This window comes from Triturus cristatus, chromosome 11 (genome assembly GCF_964204655.1).
Source record: "Triturus cristatus chromosome 11, aTriCri1.1, whole genome shotgun sequence".
Classification (NCBI taxonomy): domain Eukaryota; kingdom Metazoa; phylum Chordata; class Amphibia; order Caudata; family Salamandridae; genus Triturus; species Triturus cristatus.
The window spans coordinates 315,108,199-315,133,822 of record NC_140594.1 but is presented as its reverse complement, the minus strand read 5'-3'; the positions used below and the strand labels follow the sequence as shown (position 1 = coordinate 315,133,822).

At 39.4% G+C, this 25,624-nt stretch overlaps 1 protein-coding gene across 1 annotated transcript in view; it reads right to left on the bottom strand.

Moving 5' to 3' along the window:
* FBXW8 (F-box and WD repeat domain containing 8) overlaps window positions 1-24,392 on the bottom strand; it is a 698,699-nt gene extending 674,307 nt beyond the window's left edge. The window contains exon 1 of the mRNA XM_085633260.1: window positions 23,720-24,392. Coding sequence (XP_085489386.1) covers window positions 23,720-24,187 — 468 coding nt within the window. The 5' untranslated portion in view covers window positions 24,188-24,392. The remainder of the gene's footprint in view (window positions 1-23,719) is intronic.
* Window positions 24,393-25,624: the final 1,232 nt, after the last annotated feature.

Below are 25,624 nucleotides of genomic sequence, written 5' to 3'. Positions count from 1 at the left end.
TATCTCAAGTACTACTCGATGCAAAATTCGTATCGCGCAAGCTTGTGTCCAGTTATTTTATTGCTTCCCTAATGTCTCGGGACTTTCACTGGAAACCACAACGTTGCGCTTTGGCTTGTACTGGTTGCAGCGGCGGTGCTTTTCAAAACAAAATTCACGCTCCCTTTACACCCAATTGAAATCACTCGCAGACGGGTGCTATCCAGTGGCGGTGCACTCCACAAATATAACAGCTCTCATTCCCGTATTATAAGGAAAGTAAGCACTCACGTTTCTCAGGATCTTTTATTCAGACCAAACAAACGCATTTCGGCGAACTGCCTTTTTTGGTGTTAGCGGCACAGCCGGAAGTCGCCATCTTTAAATTCTTACAAAGGTACATCGTAGTAAACAAGGGACTACACACATAATAGCCGATATCGACGCCATTTTATAATGTGCAATTTATAATAGCAACAAATTCATTATTCTTGCCATAATGTGCAGACATTCAAAGGAAGCTTTATTTTCATTAAAAATCAGAACATATTCAAACCAAATGGTATCTGCGTGCTAGCGCGATGCAATATCGTTAATCAAAATTACTCTCAATCTTACAGCTTTCCTGATTACAATGCAATTTCATCGTTATGGTTTGAATATGTTCTGATTTTTAATGAAAATAAGAGCTTCCTTTGAATGTTTGCACATTATGGCAAGAATAATGAATTTCTTGCTATTATAAATTGCACATTATAAAATGGCGTCGATATCGGCTATTATGTGTGTAGTCCCTTGTTTACTACGATGTACCTTTGTAAGAATTTAAAGATGGCGACTTCCGGCTGTGCCGCTAACACCAAAAAAGGCAGTTCGCCGAAATGCGTTTGTTTGGTCTGAATAAAAGATCCTGAGAAACGTGAGTGCTTACTTTCCTTATAATACGGGAATGAGAGCTGTTATATACATACATATATAAACATGTCCACCAATTCTCCCCTCTGTGCGAAGAAAGCAGAGCACACTCAGGATTTTCAGTTCAAACTGCTTTTATTCCCCAATTGGCTTTGCAGGACGCGTTCGCTATAGTAGCTTTCTCAAATGCTGCCAAACAATTCACGGTTCTCCCGCCCTCCCTTTAAACTGCCTGCATCATTTTGATTGGTTGATGCAGTACTGACGTCATGCCACCGGGAAAAGCCGAACCCAGGAATCCAGGTCCAAGCGGAGCAGACACCAATGTAAGTACATGCCCCAGTGGGCGGTGTCTGCTCCCATCTCCCCATGGTCGCCTAGTTCATGAAGGCTTCGATGTAAGTAGGAGCGGGGTAGCATTGTCCTGAGTCCTTCACCCCACTGCCATGACTCCCGATGTTAGCCTGTGCACACCGCTTGAGTAAGCAGTGCGTCCCCTGCGAAGTCGCCGTCCATCGTTGATAGCCAGGCACTATTCAGGTAAGCGGTGTACCAGCGTCTACCACAACGTCTGTAGTTTCACCAAAGTTTGCCATATAACTGCTGGACACTTAGGGGTTGGTACTCTCAAGGTGTTCGTGGCTCGCACCATCAACATCCACCAATTCTCCCCTCTGTGCTAAGGAAGCAGAGCACACTCAGGATTTTCAGTTCAAACTGCTTTTATTCCCCAATTGGCTTTGCATGACGCGTCTCGCTATAGTAGCTTTCTCAAATGCTGCCAAACAATTCAAAACATATATATAATATCTGCATATCTATATAAATATAAATGCATGCACATGCATATATGCATGCATATGCATGTTATGTACATGAACGTTTGAAAAACACTAATAAAAGCAAATCTAAAAAGCCACCTAATTACAAACAGAATTGTTTTAACTTAAACGAGGGAGTGACCTATTGCATTTTCAATGCTTGTTTACTTTGGTTCCATAAAGAAGGCATTCAGATGTGTCACACATTTGCCATAAATTCTGAATGGTAGCACTCTAGTTGTTCATTAGATCACTGTAGTAACGCTACTGCTCACCAGGGAATTCTGCTGCTGGTATTCAAAGTGCATGTTTCACTCTGCATGTCAGAATTTTTTTATGACATAGAAGAGGATTTGAGAAGTCAAAATGTGCCCTAATTTTTCTTTCTGAAGCACCAATCATAATTTCTATGGCAAAATGAACCCCCTCATTTTGTTCCTTTGCAAATTAAATGTTTTAAGAGTTACCACTTTATTCCAATCAAGATGGCTTCAGGTGTGCCATACTTTTGTCATAAGTACGATTGTTAGCGCTCTAGTTGTTCTATAGAACACTTTGGGACATTCTGTCATTGGGCTATACTTGGGCTACATCTGGGTGATATTTGTGCTACAGTTGGGCTCTTTTGTCTCTGGTGGCCATCTTGGGAGACTTATTTGTTATGAAGTTTCCTAATTTCCTCATTTACTACAGTGTCCTCAGTAGGAATGCTTTCAGTTTTTTAATTTGATTCCATCAAGAAGGCATTCAGATGTGTCACACATTTGCCATAAATTCAGAATGTTAGCACTCTAGTTGCTCATTAGATCACTGTAGTAAAGGTACTGCTCACCAGGGAAGTCTGCTGCTGGTATTGAAAGTGCATGTTTCAGTCTGCATGTCAGAATTTTTTAATGAAATAGAAGAGGATTTGATAAGTCACTCAATGTGCCCTAATTTTTCTTTCTGTAGCACTAATCATACTTTCTATGGCAAAATGAACCCCCTCATTTTGTTCCTTTTTAAATTAAATGTTTTAAGAGTTACCACTTTATTCCAATCAAGATGGCTTCAGGTGTGCCATACGTTTATCAAATGTAGGACTGTTAGCGCTCTAGTTGTTCTTTGGAACACTCTGGGAAGCTGCAGTAGAACACAAAGGAATCAACTGACAGTCTCTGCCCTTCTTGGATGTACATGTTTTACTGAGAATGTCAGACTTCATTCTCACATGACTGAGAAAGATAATGTGAATTTACAGAAAATATGCACTCAGTTTAGCTTATAGATCACCTTCCAAACCTCTGTGGGAAAAGCATGAGAAAATAGTTTTCTCTCAAACATGATTCATGATATCCCAGCAGAAGCCTTTTTCACATGGTAAAATCACCTTAGAACATACCACAATTCCTAAAATGAGTATGGTACCATCAACAAATGATTTATAATGTAACTAAAGTCTTAAAACCTCTATTAACTGCAATGCTTTTTAATGAGGTGCTATCATGTATATTGGTCCCAAGATGGCTGCCAACACTTCTTGGAAGAAGTGCTGACAGCCAATCAGATCTCACGATGAGATGTGTGGTTAGGCTCCGCCCAGATATATATGTGATTTTACTTTTGACTTGATCAGGAACTACTGAACGGATTTACACCATTTAAGCAAAAGGCACGAGTCTGAACTGAGGACTACCTTTCTGCCAAATTTGGTGTAATTCCATTCAGCAGTTCGGGCTGTAGCTGCGCCTAAAGGTCCTATGGAAAATTGCATGGGGAAAACATGTTTTGGGACCCCCCTTTTTTCTCGGCCCTCGCTACACGAATCATCCCGAGACTTTCAGGATAGGAGCGGACTGGAGCTGGCCAAAAGTTTTGAAAATTTCACGAAGATTCGTCAATCGGCGCCAAAGATATTGGGAATAGAATGTTGCGGATTTCCTATGGAAAATAGGTCCTAACTATAACTACCTACTGGCGACCGCCAGTAGGATATATATATATATATTACCTACTGGCGGTCGCCAGTAGGTAGTTATAGTTAGGACCCTGTTTCCATAGGAAATCCGCAACATTCTATTTTGAATAACTTTGGCGCCGGTCGACGAATCCTCGCGAATATTTCAAAATAGGTGGGGCGCTCCGCTCCTACCCTGAAAGTCTCGGGGGGATTCGTCAAGCGGGGGCTGAGATAAAAGGGGGGTCCCAAAACGCGTTTTTCCCATGCATTTTTCCATAGGACCTTTAGACACAGCTACAGCCCGAACGGCTGAACAGAATTACTAGAAATTTGGCAGAGAGGTAGTCCTCAGGTCAAGGAAGTGCCTTTTGTAGGTTTGGTGTAAATCTGTTCAGTAGATTCTGAGAAAATAGCCTTTAAATCAATATATATATCTGAGCCAGCTTACGGTGCGCTTACCGTACGCGTACGGTGGCGTGCGCGAGCGCGATTCTGATTGGCTCTTAGATCTTAGTAAACATTCGAATCGGTCGAAACCAGGAAGCGGCGGCCGCCATTTCGTGTGTTTCACTCAAAAAAAAAAAGAGTGATATCTTGAAAAGGGGGCAAGTAGGAGAGTTACAGACCCCCAACATTTGTAAGGGGGTCAAAGAAGGACAGAAAAGTACAAAGAAAACATTTATTGATTTTAAAAAAAATCGCGGGGTACGCGTACGGTAAGCTCAACGTACGCGTACGGTAGAAAAAAAATAAAATAAAAAATGAAATGCAGATTTAAGAGTTTAGATATTAGGGGGCTCTAAAAAGAGCCGTTGTGTTTATGAAGTGATTTTTTAGTGGTACCTACAAGTAAGTACCGATGCAGAGTCTAAGGTTCAAGAGGAAGACTCTGTTCCCTTCATCATTGAAGTGCACACCATCTCCTCTATAAATGTCTTGCATGTCGTAACGCAAGTTGTTGTGGTAAATGGAACCCATACCATAGTCACGGAGGAAAGCAGAAACAGATTTGTTGACGTGCTTTCTTGCTTTGTCAATCTGCGGACAGAAATGATTGGACCAGTTCCATTTTTGCCTTTGGCATATGTTAGAAAACACAAAGGCAGTTTTAGGGAAAAGTGAAAACAGTTGTGCAAAGGTGTCCTTCATAAGCATTTCCAGACCTACCCCAGTCAAAGTGCCTAGGTCATTGCCACCACAGTGCACTATTATGAGGTCAGGGTGTTTTTTGCATGAAGGATTTCACCAATGGCATCAATTGGTGCCACTTTAACCCTCTCTGACCAATCCATTTAATGTCTACATTTGGCAAAGCAAGGTCTCTCACCATATCTGTTTTCTCTGCATACTTTTCACTCCAGAAGACATAGCGGTGCCCTACAATCCACACTGTGAACATCTTCAAAGGAGAACTGGATGCACTCAGGAGGTGTAATTCAGTAGAATGGTAAAAAGAAATGAAAGACAGTTTGGAAATGGAGGCATACATATTTTTTTCATAAAAAAAGAACTGATTGGCTGTTTCATACCATTCTAGAATAAAAACTAGGCTGTATGTGTAAATTAATAGAAGCATGTTTTGTATTGGTACAGAAAAATGTGTTACCAAAGAACAGTACTATGGATTTGCTGTTAGGTTTGAAAAGTCAAGCACTCTTGCTCTGTGGAATTGAAACATTGTTTGGTGAACTTCTGACCTAACTCCACACAGCAGTGTTCCATGAGCTGTTGCTATGGTAGCAGGCAGAAGTCAAGTTGGGGGAAGGGTACTAGGCAGAAGTCAAGTTGGGGGAAGGGTACTTTTGGAAAAGGGTTGGTTTTCAACCAATAGAAATGTGTGATTACATTTGAAAAAAAGGGGGAAGCACTGAGATTTGAAATTAACATGTATATGTGTGGAAAAAGAGAGGGAAAGTTTGCCATTATCTGGTTCTGCTGAGAGGAGAGAGGTGTAAAGAACAGAGATCCTGGCTCTGATAATCTGCTGTTTGAGTGCCACATTTCTTTCACAGCCAACTAATTTTAAAGGTGAGTTTAGAGTTTGAGAGGGGATGTATATGGTAAATTAAGAAATGAATAATAGAAATGGAATTCCTTTTGTTGAAGTTGTGTTTATTATTTTCTGTTTTGGGAGAAATTTAAATGTGAGGAACATGTAAAATAATATGGACTATGTTTTCACGATAAATTAGGGTGTACTGGTAAAAATAAAGAATACTTTAAGGGTTTGAGATTGGACTCAGTAATGCAAATACATACAGCATCAGTAAGGCTGGTTGCCCTTGCTGAAGTGTAGGCAGTCACCCAGGTTACACATGGTGCTGGTCTGAAAAAGCAGTTTGGACATGTGCTTTTTTAAGAATCTGAAAAGTGGATTCATAATGTGTCAGTCTGTAAAAGTGTTTATCACTTGCCAAAAAAAAGAGTAGTAAGTGTGCTTTCAAATTGGCAAAGAAATTTTGTTTTGTGACTAATGTGAAAACATGACTCTGTGTGCAAATAGGAATTACAGGCAGAGATTTATTGCGTATTGCTCTGGTGATTTCACAGCTGCATTAGATGGAAAGGGGGAGCCATTTTTTGGTGCAGAAGCAGACTCTTAGCACACACCCAGCTGCTTACCCTGTGGAATCATGCACAGTATTCACAAGCGAGTGGGGTTTGAGGTTTCAGTCAGTAATGCAAATACATTCAGCATCACTAAGGCTGGTTGCCCTTGCTGGAGTGTAGTCAGTCACCCAGGTTACACATGGTGCTGGTCTGAAAAAGCAGTTTGGACATGTGCTTTTTTAAGAATCTGAAAAGTGGATTCAAAATGTGACAGACTGTAAAAGTGTTTATCACTTGCCAAAAAAAAAGAGTAGTAAGTGTGCTTTCAAAATGGCAAAGAAATTTCGTTTTGTGACTAATGTGAAAACATGACTCTGTGTGCATATAGGAATTACAGGCAGAGATTTATTGCGTATTGCTCTGGTGATTTTACATTTGCATTAGATGGAAAGGGGGAGCCATTTTTTGGTGCAGAAGCAGACTCTTAGCACACACCCAGCTGCTTACGCTGTGGAATCATGCACAGTATTCACAAGCGAGTGGGGTTTGAGGTTTCAGTCAGTAATGGAAATACATTCAGCATCACTAAGGCTGGTTGCCCTTGCTGGAGTGTAGTCAGTCACCCAGGTTACACATGGTGCTGGTCTGAAAAAGCTGTTTGGACATGTGCTTTTTTAAGAATCTGAAAAGTGGATTCATAATGTGTCAGTCTGTAAAAGTGTTTATCACTTGCCTAAAAAGTAGTAGAAAGTATGCTTTGCAATTGGCAAAGAAATTTCGTTTTCTGCCTAATTTCAAAGCATGACTTTGTGTGCACACAGGAATTATTTTTAGAAATTTAATTTGTGAAGGTGTTATTGTGATTTTCATTTATAGGAAAGGGGTTTATAGTATTTTAAGATTTCTAAAGAACATAAAAAATGTAGTAATATATTTAAATAAAATAAAGGAATTTTTTTTTAGTTTTTTTCAGGTATTGCTGAAGAGCAGTGAACAAAATTTAAGATGCCTACAAAATCCAGAGTAAAGAAAGACCACAAAAAAAACCTATATTTGAAGACAACTGGAGGACCTAAGTTAGTTGGAGATGCTCATGTTGGGAAAAAGAAAAAATCTTCTGGTAAGCAAACAAAAGATTTTTTAAAGAACATATTCAAAAAATGTACAAAATGTCTGTACTGGAAAGAATGTTTTCAATAGAAAAGGAGAGGAAAAAATTGAGCATTTAGTTAATGCAAATATACCTTCTGCAACTAAAAAGATTAACTTAAACAGAAAAACAGCGTTTAAAGAGATACGTAGAAAAATGTTTCAGAGAAGAGTTATGTCCAATTTGATAAAGGATGTGAAGAAATATAAGCAAAAGGCTAAGTTTTATAAGAGAAAAAAAGAAATTGAAGCCATTGCAGCAAAGGCATTAGAATTAAAAAGGAAACTATTCATTTTAATTTTGAATAGGATGCGTACATTAGATAAAATGGTTAATGTACTGAAATCACAAAGCAAAAGGAAAAGAGTAGTGAACAGAACAAACTTTTGTAAAGTGTTTTTAGGAAAATGGATGCATAGTTCAAGTAGTGAACCTTTTTTTAATGAAGAGAGCTATTTTTAAAGTAATAGTTTGCTGCATGCAGTTGACACCAGAGGTCGTGCTTACGAAGTGAAAAATGGTTGCATAATGGAGAAGGAGATAATGGTTCCAAGAGATGAGGTACAAGTGATGGCGGATGAGGCTATGGGGAGACGTCCTAAAGCCCCAGTGTACACTTGGAATTGTAGTAGTATTTGCACTGTGCGTCAGGAATCTATTGATAAATTTTGTGAGTTTCTAAGAGAATATAGTAAAAAAAAGTGTAAAACAGAAGATTAAGGTGCTTCAAAGTCTAGATCCATGCAGAGTGAGAGAGAATACTGGTTTGCAGGGTCAATCTCTGGCTTGTCTATCTAGAAAAGTGTGTATTAGTGTTTTCCATCATTTTAGAATGCTGGCTGTTCATCATACTGAAATGAGAAAGTTTGTGAGACGGTTGTATTTTGCTAAAAGTCCAGCAATAAAGTTAGATGAATTGAATAGGGCTCTGTTCCGCGGGTCAGTATCAGATGTAGAGAAGGTTGTTGATGAAATTCAGTTTTGTTACTTTGGTCCTGAACAAAACAGTGCAGAAAAGGACACAGTAAATGAGGAAGAAGTGGATGAGAATGTACAACCATTTGTAAGTAAGACATTTAATGATCACATAACAAAATTTGAAAAAATCTCTAATGAAAGACCAAATATTACTTGTATTTGTTGCCGCAGAACTCATTATAGAAAACAAACCAGGTATGTTGATCTCTATAGAAAAAGTGAAAATGAAGATAATTATAAGTGGAAGGATTTTGCCACATATATATTTCTTGAAAATTGTTTTGAATTGGGTGAAGTTCAGCGTATTTGTAAATACTGTTACAACAAGTTAGAAGAAAATAGAATGCCGACCAGAGCTGTACATAATAATTTAGAATTGGATGCTATTCCTGCTGAACTTTCTGAATTAAATACATATGAGTCTATACTCATTCAATGTGTTCATCCGTTCCAGACCATAGTACGTATGGAGCTAAAAACTGGTAAATTACCTCCTTCAGATTTACTGAGAGGTTTAAAAGGTAGAGTGGTGTATTTGCCCTTGGATTTGAAAAAAAATATGGAAACTATTGATGCGGATACTTTGGAAACTGAACCATTAATTATTCAGGTTAATGGTGTACCTACAAAGAATAAGAAGATTTGGCAGGAGCTGGTAGATGTACGGAAAGTACAAAGAGCAAATTTGTATTTGAAAAGGAATACCAAATGGTATGAATCAATTTATATAGAAGAAGAAGAAGATTTACAAGAAGACACAGAAACACCAACTGGACAAATTGAAAAAGTGGACAAGTCAAAGGAAGAAGAAATTTATGAACATTTTAGCATACATCCTCTTCATTCAAAAGAAGTTATGGGAGACAATATTGATCTGTTTCAGATGAAGAAAGCAAAAGGAACTCCCGTGAGTGTATGGGAGGAGAGCTTGGAAGCTCGATGTTTTCCCCAGCTGTTTCCTAAAGGAAAAGGAGGACGATACGATGAACGTCCGGAACAGATTCCAGCTTCTGAGTATCGGACTACAAGACTATATGCTGAAGATCCCAGATTTCGACAAAGTATTCCTTATTTGTTCCATCTTTTATTTGAAAGCGACTTGTCTGCACGGTCTTATGCAGTAAATCACATTTTAAAAAGTGGAGTACATTTACAAAATGTGTCTGCTAAGGATTTTATGGAGAAAGTGCAGCACCGAGATGATCATTTGGAAACACAACTGATCAATCTGATGGCTTGTCAGCGTGGGACAAATGAATATTGGTACAGACGCCATGGTGAATTAAAATGCATGTTACGGAATTTAGGAACACCAACATGGTTCGTTACCCTAAGCTGTGCTGAGTACGCTTGGGATGATTTACTGGATTTTCTACGAGAGGCAAATTCAAACATTAAAAACATCGAATACAAGACAGCAGGAGAACTGTGCTCATTGGATCCGGTTAATGTTTGCAGATATTTCAATCATAGATTTGAGGCTATGATGTCGTTCATCTGCAATAAAAAAAATCCACCTCTAGGAGAAGTAGTGGATTTCTTTTGGAGAAAAGAGTACCAGGCAAGAGGTGCTCCTCCTATTCATATGCTGTTGTGGATCAAGGATGCCCCAAAGTTTGGAACAGATGCGGATGAAGCAGTGTTATCTTACATTGAAGAATATGCAACATGTGCTATACCAAAAAACACAGAAGAGAAAAAGTTAAAGGAGCAAGTTTTAAGTTTCCAAAGTCATCGGTGTGGAAAATACTGTCGACGGAAATACAAGAGCAAAGATAAATACTACACTAAATGTCGATTTGGATTTCCTAGACCTGTTCTTTCAAATGGAAGAGTAAACAGTTTTATGTCATCTGTGAGACATACTATCACAAGAAAATCAACTAAGAATACCTACAACCTTAAAAGAAAAGAAGAATCAAAAAATATAAATGACTACAACCCAGTCATTTTATCCATGTGGAATGCTAACATGGATATACAGTATGTAGCTGACAATTCCATTGCTGTTGCTCGATATGTAACGTCTTACATTACGAAATCAGAAAAAACAGAATTGAAGGAAATGTGGGAAGAGATTTCTCACGAGAAGACTGTCAGTAAGAAGCTGTACAGTTTCAGTTTGAAGATGTTATCGCATCGAGAAATTGGATCCTACGAATGTTCAGATAGGTTATCTTCTGCAAGTCTCTACTCGAAATCAAGAAGAAGAATTTGGGCAAGTTTAGGCCTTGCAGCAATGAGAAATCGGGTACTGAAATCTGTTGGAGAAATTGAATATTTGGCCGAGAATGACCCAGAAAGTACAGATATTTTGAAATCAAACATGTTGGACACATATTATCCCAAGAGAAGTCATCATCTGGAGAACATGTGTCTCTATGAAGTGCTGCAGAACTACATTTATTCACGGAAAGCCACAGAAGACATCAACAATGGAAAATATAAAGTCATTGGTGAGGAAGGATGTTTGGTGAAGCAAACAAAAGGAAGTTTGATAAATCACAGGAAGCTGAGTTGCGACACTACTGACAAAAAGGAATTTTACTACTTGGCTCTTTTACAGCTGTTTAAACCATGGCGTACAGAGGATGAACTACTGGGAGAATTTCAAAGCTATGAAGATTCTTTTAATGCTTGCAAAGACAGCATACAATGCAGTACATTCTCAACTTATCTGCAAATGTTAAATGAAGAAATTGAACAGGAAACTACAATTGCAGCAGAAATAGCTAGAGACAGTTCTCAGGACAGCCAAAGTTCAGGAACACTCAGTCAAGATCCCCTAGGACAACCAATCGTTGAAAATGAAGCATCAATAGCCATGAATGAAGTGGAAACGGCTATGAATCAAGCTCAAGAAGAATTTATAGACTTACAAAATTTGGAAAGACAACTGAACGAAGAGCAGCAACATATTTATGAAGAGATCAGAAACAAAATTGATCACGGATTTCTACATGAAAAAAAAGAGAGCTCATGCACATCATTTCATCCAATCAGGATGTATGTAAGCGGACAAGCTGGAACTGGAAAAAGTTTCCTTATAAAAGTCATCAGAAGCTACCTACAGCAAAAAACGGATTCTACTTTGTCTTGTGTGGTTACTGCTCCAACTGGGTTAGCAGCATATAACATAAAAGGAATCACTTTACATAGTTTGCTAATGTTACCAGTGGAGCATGAGAACAAAATACAATACAACAAGCTAACTGGAGAAGCATGCTTGGAAGTTTCAAGAGTACTGAAGAAGATGCAAGTTCTCATTATTGATGAGGTGAGCATGGTATCAAACTTAATGCTTGCCTTTGTGCATTTAAGAATGCAGCAAATTCTGAAGACAGACTATGACGTGTTATTTGGAGGAAAACACGTCATAGTTTTTGGGGATCTTTTGCAACTTACTCCAGTTAAAGGACAACCAGTGTTTAATACTGTGACACATGAAGACACAAAGAAGTCATTGGGAAGCATCGGTAATGCAAATATTTGGTCCTTCTTTGAGTACAAGGAACTTACTACTAATATGAGGCAAGCAAACGATGAAGAATATGGAAGTATTCTGAAAGATATCAGAATTGGACTACTCACTGAAGCTGGCACGAAAGCATTACAGAGTCGGCTGCTACATAATTTATTTCCAAAGGAAGAAATAGTTGCAGAGAACATATACAAGAACATTGCAGAAAAGAAAAGTGTCATCTGCTTAATGCCAACTCTACGTGAATGCTCAATATTCAATGAGGAGCTTTTGAAATTGGAAAAGGAAGATATCAGGAAATTGGAAGCAGTGGACAAAATTGAGGATGGAAGAATTACTGTCACATTAACAGGCACACTGAAAAATAAATTGGATTCACTAGAGAAGAACATTTCCAAAACAGCTGGATTAGAAAAAAATCTATGTTTGCATGAACTGTAGAGTATTTTTAAGGAGAAATTTGGATGTTGAAAAAGGTTTAGTTAATGGAGCTATGGGAAGAGTTGTGGGTTTTATTAATTATCAGAAAAAAGATGGAATTGAATGTTTAAAAATAAAATTTGATCAGATAGAAGAAGTTAAAGACATTTGTCGTTGTTCAGTTTGTTTCATGCTTGTGAAAGACATATGTACGTAGGAAGCAGTTTCCGTTTTCTCTAGCATATGCTGTAACTATTCACAAGTCTCAAGGATTGACTGTAGATTGTGCATTTGTGAACATTGGTTCAACTGTGTTCAAAGAAGGTATGGCATATGTTGCTTTGTCACGAGTGAAAACATTATCAGGTTTATTCATGATAGACTTTGATGACTCAAAAGTTAGTGCTGATGCAAATTGTGGAAAGGAGTATAATAGATTAAGAAGAAGCTATGCTCCTCATTTAGGTCAGTATCCTGTGTTGGAGAAACGTGTAGTTTCTCGTAAAAGGAGAAATGAGAATATCTGTAATGAAGATGTAGAGAGGAGGAAAAAAAAGAGGAGTGATGTAATTGCAAGCAAAAAGAATAAGGAAAATGAAGAACAGGTTGTAGGATGTCATTTTGAAAATAGCTCTGGTGTCAACTGCTACGCTAATGTAGTGCTGAATGTTGCATTTTATCTGGAAAGTGTGCAAGAGCAGATAATAGTAAATCAGGGAAAAAGATTCTGTTCTGAGTTGAGTCTCCTTTTATAAAAGCTGAGTAATGATAAAACTCAAATAGAAAGTGCTACTGAAATTAGAAAACTTTTAGATGTATGTTCAGGACGAACACAGTTTTCTCAAAATGTACAGCAAGACGCACAGGAATTCTTGATGTTTTTTCTTCAGGTACTGGAAGAAGAAGGGGTTCCCATTGAAAATGTATTTGGTCTCTCTTATAAATGGGAACATAGTTGTGAAAACTGTTATAATATATGTGGCTCTAATGTTGATTCTGAAAGGTTTATTTATTTAACATTGCCAGAAAGTAAAACAGTCACTTTTGCTAAATTAGTTAAAGATGCTAATCATAGCATGGAATGCAGTGAGTGTCAATCTGACATGTTTTCAACGTTAATTTTAAAGGAATACGGACAGTATGTAATTTTAATGATGCAACGCTGTAAAGCTGATGGTTCAAAATTAGATACTTTAATAAAGAAGTTTACAGGACAGCAATTATCAATTTCAGGAAAAACTTTTGTAACAGTTGCAATAATTTTCCATGATGGACCTACTGTAACTTCTGGTCATTACACAGTTTATCTTAAATGTGAAAAAGGCTGGACACTGTGTAATGATTCCCAATTGATTTTTAAGCAACGTTTGCCTTTTGATTTAGCAAATTCCTATCTAATCTTCCTGAAACCTAAATTTTAGAGAGATTTGGCAACATCTGGACAAAACAATTTTACCATTTTATTGGATTACCATTGGAATTTTAAAAAAAAATGATTTTACAAATTACCATTTGGCCTAATGGAAAGGTAACCAATTGTAATGTGGACTTTTTCAATTTTTAATGAAACTTTGGAAAACCAAAAATTTAGAAAAAAATCGGTAACATCTGCATAATTTAAATTTTGGAACGTTATTGGATTGCCATTGGAAATTTATTCAAAAAAGATTTTTAAAATTACTATTTGGCCATGCGGAAAGGTAAACAATTCTATTGTGGACTTATTTAATTATTAATAAATCTTTCGGAAACCAAAATGTTACAGAGAATCGGTGAGATCTGTACAATTTAAACTTTAAATTTCCAATGGTAATCCAATAAAAATCTAATCAAAAAAGAATTTTAAAATTACTATTTGGCCTAAAGGAAATGGAACCAGATGTATTGTGGAGTTATCTGAGATATATTTTTGTGATTATACTTCTGAAACAAAAATATCAGACGGTATTTTAAAGAAATAAGTATTGATATTAGATGATATATTTTAAGAATATTATGCATTTCTATAAAGTTATGTTTATGCAAAAAGAGATTGTGGGCTTTTTTAAAACAATCTTTGAGATTGTTAATTTTTTTTTTGCCCGCTGTTAAATGATGAATGCAATTGCTTTCACAATTTATAGTGAAATGCAATATATTCTGAAAACAGCAAAAAAAAGGCAAATTTTTTTTTTGAAAAATATGTAAATATGTGTACTGTATTATAAAATGTTTTATTAAATATTAATACTTTTTTCTTTTTTTTCAGATTGAGATAGAAAATTTTCGAAAACTAGAACCATTTTTAAAGCAATTAAAAAAAATTTTTAATGAATAAATATTTTTTTGAGTGGGTATGGTAAGTCAAAAATATCATGGTCCCTTTTTTCCACTTCTCCACAATCACATTTTCAGTTTTTCATTGTAGTCTCTCAAGGACTTTGTAATGTGATAATTGATTTTTAGTGTTTTTTAAAAAAAAAATATAATAATTACGCGTACGGTAAAAAAAAAAATCAAAAAAAAGTTTTAAAAACATATATAAAAAATAGATGAAAGATAAGGTTGGCTCTTAAAAGAGCCGTTGTGTTCATGCAGGGACAGAGGAAAGAAAGAATGGGAATATTAGACGGTACGACAAATGTGCTGATCTATTTTATTGTTCACTAGGGAAATACTGGTCTCCCTATAACAAATTAGATCATGACAAGTGGCGCACCGTATTTCAACCCTCAGAAACCGAGGGTTAATTTCCTGAGGAGAAGAAAAAGGAGATGCTCCCACCACAGATGAAGGGCTCACCTGACCTGCAGAAGAAGGACTCGGCCCTGCAGATGATGGTCCAGGCTGAGCTGCTGTGGATGTGCTTGGTTGACTTACTGAAGGGTTACCTTCAGTATGTCGAGCATGTGTCCTTCTGTGTACATCCTTAAGGTGTCTCAACATGGTGTGATTCCCGAAGGAATACTTCTTGTTGGGATTCCCTCTTGAAAGTACACGCTTACACAGCTTACAAGTCACTAAGGGTGCATTTACCTTTTGCTGGCCCTCTGGAAAAGAAAAATACTCCCATATGAAAGAGGTCTTTTGTTTCCTCGTTCTCTGCCTCAAGGTAGTGCTGCTAGCCTCACTCTCAGAAGGGCTCTGCTGTTCTGCCATCGTATCACAAAGACAACCCAGCTCCTTCTCCTAAGGGATCACAAGCAGAAATGAGGGGAATGGGTGTGGTGTAGGAGAGTTCTAGAACTGAAAGTAGTTTCAACCAATCAAAAGTTGTGTTTCATGATCACATGACCCACCGTACGCTTACGGTGCGCTTACGGTGCGCTTACGGCAAAAGTACGCATGCGCGTAAAAAAGGCACGCGCGCATGCGCAAAACAGGCACGCCCCTTCACTTCCGCGTAACGTGCGCGTGCAGCGTACGCGTTACGCGCTGTGCGCGCGTGACGTGCGTCTACGCAAATTGTGTAAATGAACGCAAACAGCGTAGAAATCTAACGTAATTAAAGCAAGACTTGCGCTTACCGTACGCGCACGTTAAAAAAAAAAAAAAAAAAAAGGAAAAAAAAAAAATTAGCATTTAAAAAACCTTTGAAATTCACTGAAAAAACCATGGGTTTCACACACGTTATAGTTAGGGATTAGCATTTAAAAAACCTACTACTACTATCCTTGTGATAGAGTGGCAGACCTCCTCTTCCCCTAATATAACCATTGAAACACACATTCAAAAATAGAAACTAAAATGTTCAAAATAATGAACATATCAATATCAGTTACAACAACCTAATCAGTAATTCTAAGAACCACATACACATACAGTCATTCACCAACAGTCCTCTACAGTCACTCATACATGTACTCACTCATCATATGTATTCATACACCTATACATCCTGTTACACAACGCCACTCATCCATAGAGTTACTCACACACATAGTCACTCATGCTAATAAAGAATCAAACATCCATTTACTTGCATATACAGTTATACACACACCACCACACTTACTTCTACAGAAACTTACATATACTTACTCTTTTAAACAATAACTTATAGAAACACATACTTATTCATACAGGAACTCTTCCAATCTCTCACTCTCACATATACTCACTTATATACACCAATAGTCACATATACTAGTTTAAAACATATGTAGTTACTCATAAAGACACTATAGAGACAGTCATTCACTCACTAACACACCCATGCACACACTCATCCACCCATACAGTCCTGCACACATGCTGTATTCAACAAATACAAACAGTGAGTCACTCATTCATGCACCTATGCACTACGTAATACCCCCACCGAACCATACAGACACTCAGACACTCATACTGATACTCAAAAAACCAACTAATAACCTATATAGACACTCATGTAGCTACTCACCAACCCATGCAGCCACTTATACACAAAGTAAGAAACTGATACAGATATTTTCATATTTAAAGATTACTCAGTAAGCCATGTATTCACTATGATACACTTAATCAGTCAGTTACACAAAATTTTTTTTAAAAAAAAGCATCCATTTAGACACTTATATACCCATTTATTCTTCCATTGACCTTGAGATATACATAAATATAAAACATATTTAATTTTCAGAAAAACACACAATCACTGGATGATGTCATCAGTGATGTCATTTGAGATGTCATCAGTGATGTCATCAGTGATGTCAGTGACCATGTCATGAGTGATGTAATATGTGACGTCATCAGTAGTGCATTGCGGGCGCGCGAGTTATAGTTAGCTGAACTAACTATAACGGGGGAATTTCAATGGTTTTTACGAGTGAAATGTCCAGCTAACTATAACATGTGTGAAACCTTTGGTTTTTTCATTGAATATTATATATATATATTAATATATATTTTTTTTTTATTTAACCCCTTCCATGCTCATGACGGAACGGTTCCGTCATGAGCATCGGTTGAGCTGTGCTCATGACGGAACCGTTCCGTCATGGCCCCGCCCGCGCTCGAACTCTTCAGCACCGCGGGGGAATCCGCGCAGCGCTGAAGGGGTTAACATTATATTATTTATATTTATATTATTTTTGACTAACTAACTCTTGTAAATAAATTACTTTAAAGTCGGTGGAATCCATACACTACCAAATCCTTAGTCAGCAGGGGACCGCTTGGTGAACGATCAAACACATCAATAAAAGGAGAAGCTGGTTATGCTCCAGATCATAAAGGAAAAAGACAGAAAGAAAGTGCTGGAGGCAACCACTAAGGGAGTGAATTCAGCCTGGAATTGGTCATGCTTGACCCTCCACATGGATACTGAGCTAGAGGCGGGGGTCAAAACATCGCAAACACAAGGAGATGATGGACGGAGTGCTGACACTTTTGCATATAGCTGGGTCTGAGCTGAGGTGGCGAAATGAGATAAAGAATGATGATGGATTCAACCCAGATCTGTGACTGGGGGTCAGTGTCTAAAAAGTTTGAGGACTCCATCCATCTCCTTGTGTTTGCGGGGTCAAAACATCACCTTCAAGTCAAAGCCAAGGTGCATAAGGCTCCAAAAGCAATACTGAAAAGAAACAATGGCCATTCAGGTGCCCTCGCCACAAGACATGGTCCTGCTCCAGGTCCTCAAAGATCTATTACCCTCAATCTGGGACAATCTCCTGGACAGGCCTACTCTCAAGCTTTTAGACCAATTAAACTGTACCCCTTTGGAGAGATTCAGTTACACAGATACTGGATAGCGCCATGTCAGTAATGAAGACCGACTTTGCGGACACAAAAACAAGTAATGTGGGCACTAGGCCTCAACGGAAGTCCTGACTAACACTCAACCCATCAACAAAGCTGCTATTGCCTATACATTTACCCTAACATCACGCTAAATGTAGCCCTTGTGATGGGAGTATCCCATCCGCCAAGATCGTAATTGGGCTCTAAGTGATAATCGTAATTTCATCATCTCTAATGTCTACAAATAAACAAAGCAAAGGAACAGCATCACTGAAAAACAAAGTCTTGAAAAGGTTGTCTGATGGAGTAGGAACAATTAAAGTTATGTTAATGGCCCTTCAGCTCAGAAAAATACAATCGAAGTTGGAACGGGACCAACCAGCCTTATTGACTACATGTGAAGTCTGATGCTTTCACAAACCCCCACTTCGAGTTAAGAAAAGTTATGTCACACTAAAAAATTATCTTTTTTAATCTGGTTTATTATCTATTTCTGTAGTGAAGATTGCTATCTATATACGTACAATGCTAAGTTAGCACAACCGCGTTAGATGTTAGAAAGCCATCTTGCAGCTTTTGCTGCTTTTGCACACGACACTGTAGTCACATGTTATTAATTGAGAAATGCTTGCTCGACTTTCCTTCACATGAGAACGGTCTGTTGTTCACATCGCTAACAGTGAGCAGCGACCTTGGTCTGCACATTGTGTAAAGAAACAGTCTGGGTCGCTAGACGGTGCATGTTGTTGGTTTCAGGTTGATCGGCCCACTATTTAGCCATAACACGCACGCAGCTGCAAATACCTGAAAGTCGAGTGCTTTTAATATTGCAGGCTACATGTTTTAGACACATTCGGAAGAAGAGCTTTCCCAGGAGCAGAGTCTAGCTGATCCTGTGATGTGATTCCACTAAGCTGATCTTTACGGTATGGGGTTCCCCATTCAAGCCTAGAGACCTTTTATCAGTCTAATAATAACCATATTAGTTTACTAGTGAAAGGAAGGTGGTTGTCATCCACTGTCATTTTATTATGATTACTCCTTTCATTTTCTATGGTATTGTAACTATGCTGATGGTTTTGATCTTAATCATTTGTCTGCTTATGTTAGCCAAAGTACTGCATCTTAGGACACGAGGTTTATAAAATAAACTCTTTAAACTTTACTGTGTCTCTGTTTATTCTGTTGTGGACTGATATGAGAATAATTACGAACAGGTATTTCTGATTCCCACCATTCCTGAGAATACCCTAAGTCGCTTGTTCTGGGTTGTCTATACATTGGGACCGCCAAGATAAAACTCGGATAACGAATGGGACACTGATGCTGGTCGGATAAGGGGTTCTGAGGTGAGTTTTTGGTACACCACAATTCACTGAGGTCCTGGTTTCCTGTGCATAGTTCTGTGCATAATTCAGAATACAAAAAGACCATCATAAAACCCCTTCCCGACTCACCCCCCGCTACACATTTACAGAGAGTCAAATTGAATAACCGCAGTACAGATCATCACTTCCTAACTCATTACAAACAAGGGAAAAACATAACACCAGATCCAGAGTACATAAAATACAATCACTTAACCAAAGTGCGTCATGCATAACTTTCTCAGCCCATTGATTATATCCAGTCAAGTAGCAGTAGCAAGTCAAGTAGCGGTACCCACTTCCGAAGACCCTTCCTTTTACCCCGGACCCCTCTCCTTGAATTAATTGCATTTTCCAGATTGCCCCAAGCAAGCACCCAGTCTAACTATTGTTGAAAGACCGGTGGGTTATCATCTAACCATGCCGAAACAATACATAATCTAAAATTGGTCATGGACATGAATACAAAAGCTCTACCCCTTAACAACCTCTCTCCATCTGACACTCCCAGAAGTATCACTGCATATGTCAGGGATACCCTTGTATTCAATTTTTCGTTGAAAAACTCTGCTATCTGGGACTTAATAGATATTAACGCTTGACAAGTCGCAAAAATATGAACACTATAAGCCCCCCTAAGTTGGCATCTGGGGCCTCGAGGGCCTTTGCCCTCCTCCATTTAATGATCCTACTTGGAGTATAGTAAAGAATAAAACATGTTTTATAATACTGCACATGCAACTTCGAGGATAATAAAGCCAGTTTGAGCCAGAGAAAAGGATTCCAGAAAACTTGATTCAGCAATAGCCAGCTGCTCTTGCCACTTCAAGGAGTGTTTATCTACATCAACTTTCATGCGTTTATTAAGGAGGGAATAAATAACTCAAATGGGGGGCTTACCCCCACCTCCCAATACATCAACCAGATCACATCTTTGGAATCCTGCAGGGCCACCTCCCTTATGATTTGAAAAAAATACCCTTACCTGAAGGTACTTAAAAAGATCTTTCCTGCTAATATCAAATTCATTCCTAATCTCTTGAAACGACCTTACACCATATGAAAGCGAGAAATAGACTGACCTTTTTTAAGCTAACTTTAACCCAACGTAGGGTATACTGATCGGCAAAACCTCTGGCAGGCCCCTATTATTACTTTATGGAGTGTAAAAAGTAAGTCTACCTAAACCTGTTAGCTTCCGAACAGTTGACCATACTTTGAAAGCATTCAATAAGATCTTAAAGCGAACTCTCTTGAATTAATTGAGTTCAATTTGCCTCCATAAGTTTCCCAAAACCCCTTCACCTATCAGTAACTCATATGGAGAGGGAACATATTCAACTCCTACTTGAGGGTGTGGTTTATCTTGCAAAAGGGCCCTTACATTTTGCAATATGGAAGCCCAGTAATATAATTTTAGATTTAGTAACCCCCACCCACCTCTCTCTTTAGGGAGGGTGAGGAATTTTAGGGCTTTTCTTGGTTTTGCAAATCCCAGACAAAACGGGAGATCAACTTCCAGTTTCTTGAACCAGAGATTTCCTATCTCTAAAGGGATAGCACGAAAAAGTAAAGGATTTGGGGGAAGAAAAAATCATTTTGATGACGTTGCACCACCCTGCCAAGGACAGGTGCAAGTTATTTAATCTATATAAATCTCCTTTAGACCTTTCGATAAAGGACTCAAAGTTTAATTTAACAATGACATCCAAATTGGGGTCATGGTAATTCCTAAATATACAGCGTTTGTGGCTACATGAGCGTCCTCCAGGGAGATCTGTTTATTAACCAAAATCACTGTTTCTTCTTTATTTAACAAATAGCCCGAGATAAGCCCAAACTCTCTCGCCTCTCTCTCTCTCTCTCTCTATCTCAGCAAGTGCTTTAGACGGTTCCGTCGTAACTAAGGCAATATCGTCTGCATATGCTAGAGTTTTGGTTTCCCAGCCACTAAAGGCCATAGGAGGGATGCTGATATTTTGCTCAAGCTTACGTGTAAATGGGTCAATGTATAGGGCGAACAGGAGTGGAGAGCATGGACACCCCTGCCTGGCCCCCCTTGAAATCTAAAAAAATTCTGAATGGTTATATCCGCTGTTCAAACAGCATATACAGAAACACCACTAACAGTATACAGTATACATATCTCACACAAGAGCAAAGGACATGAGAACATCTGCCACAGTTGTGACCTTTCCAAGCAAAGACATTGACAGCTCAGTGACATTGTAGAACAGTACTACAATGAGTAGTGTGCAGCAATGAGTAGAGGTGGTCACACGGCACTTAACACTACTTTCCACAGTTAAGCGGCAGTTTCAATGTGCCAGGCACCAACAGCTGAGATAGTGGAATGGTGTCAATAGTGTGATGATTTGTTCAACTGTGTCAAGAGTGCGTTGGTGAATGAGCTAAAGAATCCAATGTTGTAAAAACTCTAGTGACACCTAGAATGACAGCGCCATATTGGTGCAATAGTAAAGAGGAAGTAAGAACCACTGAAGGAGCCAACATGGAGCAGAACTCAACTAACCAATGGTGTTGTGCTGACAAGGACATGCAAAGTACAACAATAGTGTCACAGACTATGCAGTAATGCAGCCAATGAACATGTGTCACAAAAGTCGTGGACAATGTAGATGGATTGCGCTGAGGGTATAAAAACGATTTGCTAGATTAGTGCAGTCATGGAGACGTCAGTTAAAATGGGTTTCAGACTTCACTGGTCCTGCAAATGTATACAGTAGCACATATGTATTTGGAATTTCTAAATAACCAACCTAGCCATAAGGCAGCGGAGTGCTGTACAGGGTGAAAGAAAAAAATAAAGTCAACGAGTGATAGGACAGGTAGCTGTGAAGTAGTGTTCTTTAAAGAGGTGAGTCTTCAACTCGTTTTTAGGTCTCGCCTGACCCAGCGCATGCTCCAAAAAGTGCTACCAGGCCAGCCTAGAGCTACAGTGCATGTGCGCGGGCACGCGCGCCGTGCTTGGCCGAGATTACTTTCACTTTCGCGGCCGCGATGTTTGATCGTGATCCCGATCGCGATCACTTTAACTTGCATAGCCAATAGGTCTCGCTTTTGGGACCTTATAAGTATTTAGTTATGCAACTGTTGCATGGCTAAACACTTATAAGGTCCCAAAGGCTAGACCTATTGGCTATGCCAATGCTTGTTCAGATTGGAACAGAGTTGGGGCAGTCCTGAGGGATAAGGGAATGTAAATATAGATCCTGGGTGCATAAATGGAAAAGGCCTGCTGACTTGTTTTTAGTTTATTACACTTCTCGGATGATGAGCTGTTTGTGGGTGTGCCAAGAACCACCAGAGATGCGAGTGTGTCTGCTTGTCATGAATGGATTAACTTATGCTGCTGGTTTTGAACATGGTGTGAGTAAGCAAGGGGAGCCAATAGAGTGCCATCATGATGGAGCTGATGTGATCATATTTCATCAGGCCGTGGATGAGATGTCTTGCAACATATGGGAACCCATTATGGGATGCCAGCGTGAAGAAGGGGAGGCCATGGAACAGGGCGTTACAATCATCCAGATGTGAGTGCGAGGGTTGTGAAGTTGTTTTCTGGAAGAAACAGTTTCATCTTTTTAAAGATACAGCCAATACCAGGCCGTTGTTGTAAACCCTTAAGTAGTGTCACTGAAATAAGGATATGGGACGAGGTATTAGCAAGAACATGATATCAAGTGTAGGAAAGGAAGCAGAGACAGCGCTTCGCCGCAAAAGATAATGTAACACATTGTCACGGGCAAATAAAAGGCAGTGGTTGTTAGAGGGCACCAGTGTGGTGCGTGCAGCAGGCAACAGCTGTCTGTGTAGGGGGTCTAAGTGTTAACTCATTAAAGAGAAACCATACAGCCATTATGAAATGTTAGAAGACGTCAGCGTACTGTCCACTGTGCGGTTAACATTCAGTAAAGTCCACGCGATTGCTGGTAGTAACAATGAATGGCACTAAAATGCCCATAAAGAAGTTGTGGTCACGTTAGTGGTAAGACATTGAAAACAACGTGGGGGTGTATGCAGTGCTGGGGACAACGTACCGTACAGTACAGTTTTGACAGAAACATCTGACTGCGAATAATTAGTATCAGTGCGTAGTGACACTTTGCTAATCTAAATAATTATGTTGGGAGTAAACATGCGGATGGTAGGAACTTCTGCCAGTGTGCATGTCCACTCTCAAGCGTGCAGAGAAGTCAATATAATGCACCATTCAACGTACAGTGCAGCACTTCTGAGTAGCTGCAATGAATAGTCGGCGTGCAGTAATGTTTAAACTAGCAGTAATGGGGTCAGGTGGATATCATTAGGAAGCGCGCCTGTCATTGTCCACTGCACCCTTCTTGTCAATGTAAAGTAATATGACCCCTGCCCACCACGGCCTTTTACCAGATCACTGATGAGCTGCTCCACCAGTCCCACTCCTCGGCTGGTTCTAATCTCGGGTACGGGGTCCTTAGGAGCCTCTGTCCTGCTGATGTTCCTGCTCCCCTCCAGGAGGCTCTCGGCCAGCTCCAAGTAACCCAGCCGGGGACGCTCCGGTCGCCTCCGGTGAACCGCACGGGAAGACACCGCATGGGCCCCACGTAGGGACCCAGAGGTAGGAGCAGAACCTCTGGAGGAGGGGCACCTGACAGAAGCCACGGGTAAGGAGCTCCATTCACGCACCGGCTCCACCTGGCCCTTCTCCTGTCGCCGATGCTCCTCCTGGCCCTTCTCCTGTCGCCGATGCTCCTCCGTCCTTCTCCCCTGCCGGTCTCTCCTCCTCAGAGGTCCCTCTAAATTCTGCCTGATATGTCTTTCGATTTCTTCCTTCCAGTTTCGCCGGAACTCCCGCAAAGAGGAGTGTCGAGACATCTTAACACGGGGCTCAAACCCAGCCTGGATCTTCCGGGGTCGTGTTTCCCTCGCTCACGGTAACAGTGATGAAGCCCGCGAGGTAGTCAACTCCATTGGAATTACAATATTTACATAGTACTGCTGTAGTGAGGATGAAAAGGAGGCAGCCATGTTATGGTCAGGCGCAATGTCACGTGTCCTTCCCTTCACGTAGAGAATCAGCAAAACTATGACGTCGGCATGACCTTAATATGGCAGTTGTTCAGACCGACACGCCCCATATGCCTATACCCAGTGGTCGAAGTGGGGGGGGGGGGGGGGGGAGTAGGGGAACTGTGAGCGGAGAATGAGAGGGCGGGAATAAACCAAGAGATTGGATCAGTGGGTGGAGTCGAAGGTGTGGCTAGAAATAGCAAAACATATCAATTTTTAGTACGTTTGGCATTTCACTGACCAGTTACAGCTTATAATGTTATTTAATTCAAACAATGGATAAACATGTTTATTTGAGGTTTAATATATAAGTTGTTTACATTTAATACATTTACAATCTGGGACATGTTTCCAATCACAGAATGTTCCAAATACGCTTATAAGGGGAACCATAAGACATTTGTGTCCGAGCCATGCAGTTTCTTTCATCGGCACTTCTCCTCCCTTTTTCTAACAATTTCTGAACATAAAATTCAGGTTTAAATTCTATGACAGGAGACACCACGATTTTTCTGAACATTATAGAAGACAGATGATTGATTGATATTCTGTTCCGCAGTGGTGTGAGCACCTCATTCATTACACTAAAGCCCCGTTCACATTCAGCAGTGGAGGTGCAAAAGGTGTCTATAATGTGCACTAATGGTTTCAGGCTTCCAGGGATGCAATTTTTATTTTGTTTGTACTCTGTGAAACCAAGGATGCAGGGCTTTAAGTGGGCCGGGTCTGTCCGGGTCTGAGCACCGGCAGTTTTTTTTTGGGGCCCTCGAAACGGGTCTCTATCGGGCTCTATTTTCGTGGCTACTAAAGGTAGTCCGTTCTTTATTTTTTTTTTTTTCGGACCCGTTTTGAGGGCCCAAAAAAAAACTGCCGGTGCTCAGACTTAACGTATCCAATTTGATCCTTATCCAGTTATTTATTTTGTGTGATTTTTAGATCTCTAGCCCTATTTTATGGGAGCTCGGAACATGTGTAGATGCAGCACCCATATATTCAGCCAGCATTCATATAGCAACAGCTCATTCATTAATTGGTGATCAGTTTCTGAGGTTCACAATGTGAAATCAAATAATAACAACCCATTACAGTCTTTATTATGTAAAACATACTTTACTAAGTGCAAGCTCAGTTCAAAATAATTGAAAGATATGTGAGCAACAAACATAAGCCTTAAGATAAAGGAGCTTATTCTGTGGATGCTAATTTAAGAGATCTCGAAGTGCCATGTCATTAAAACTCTAC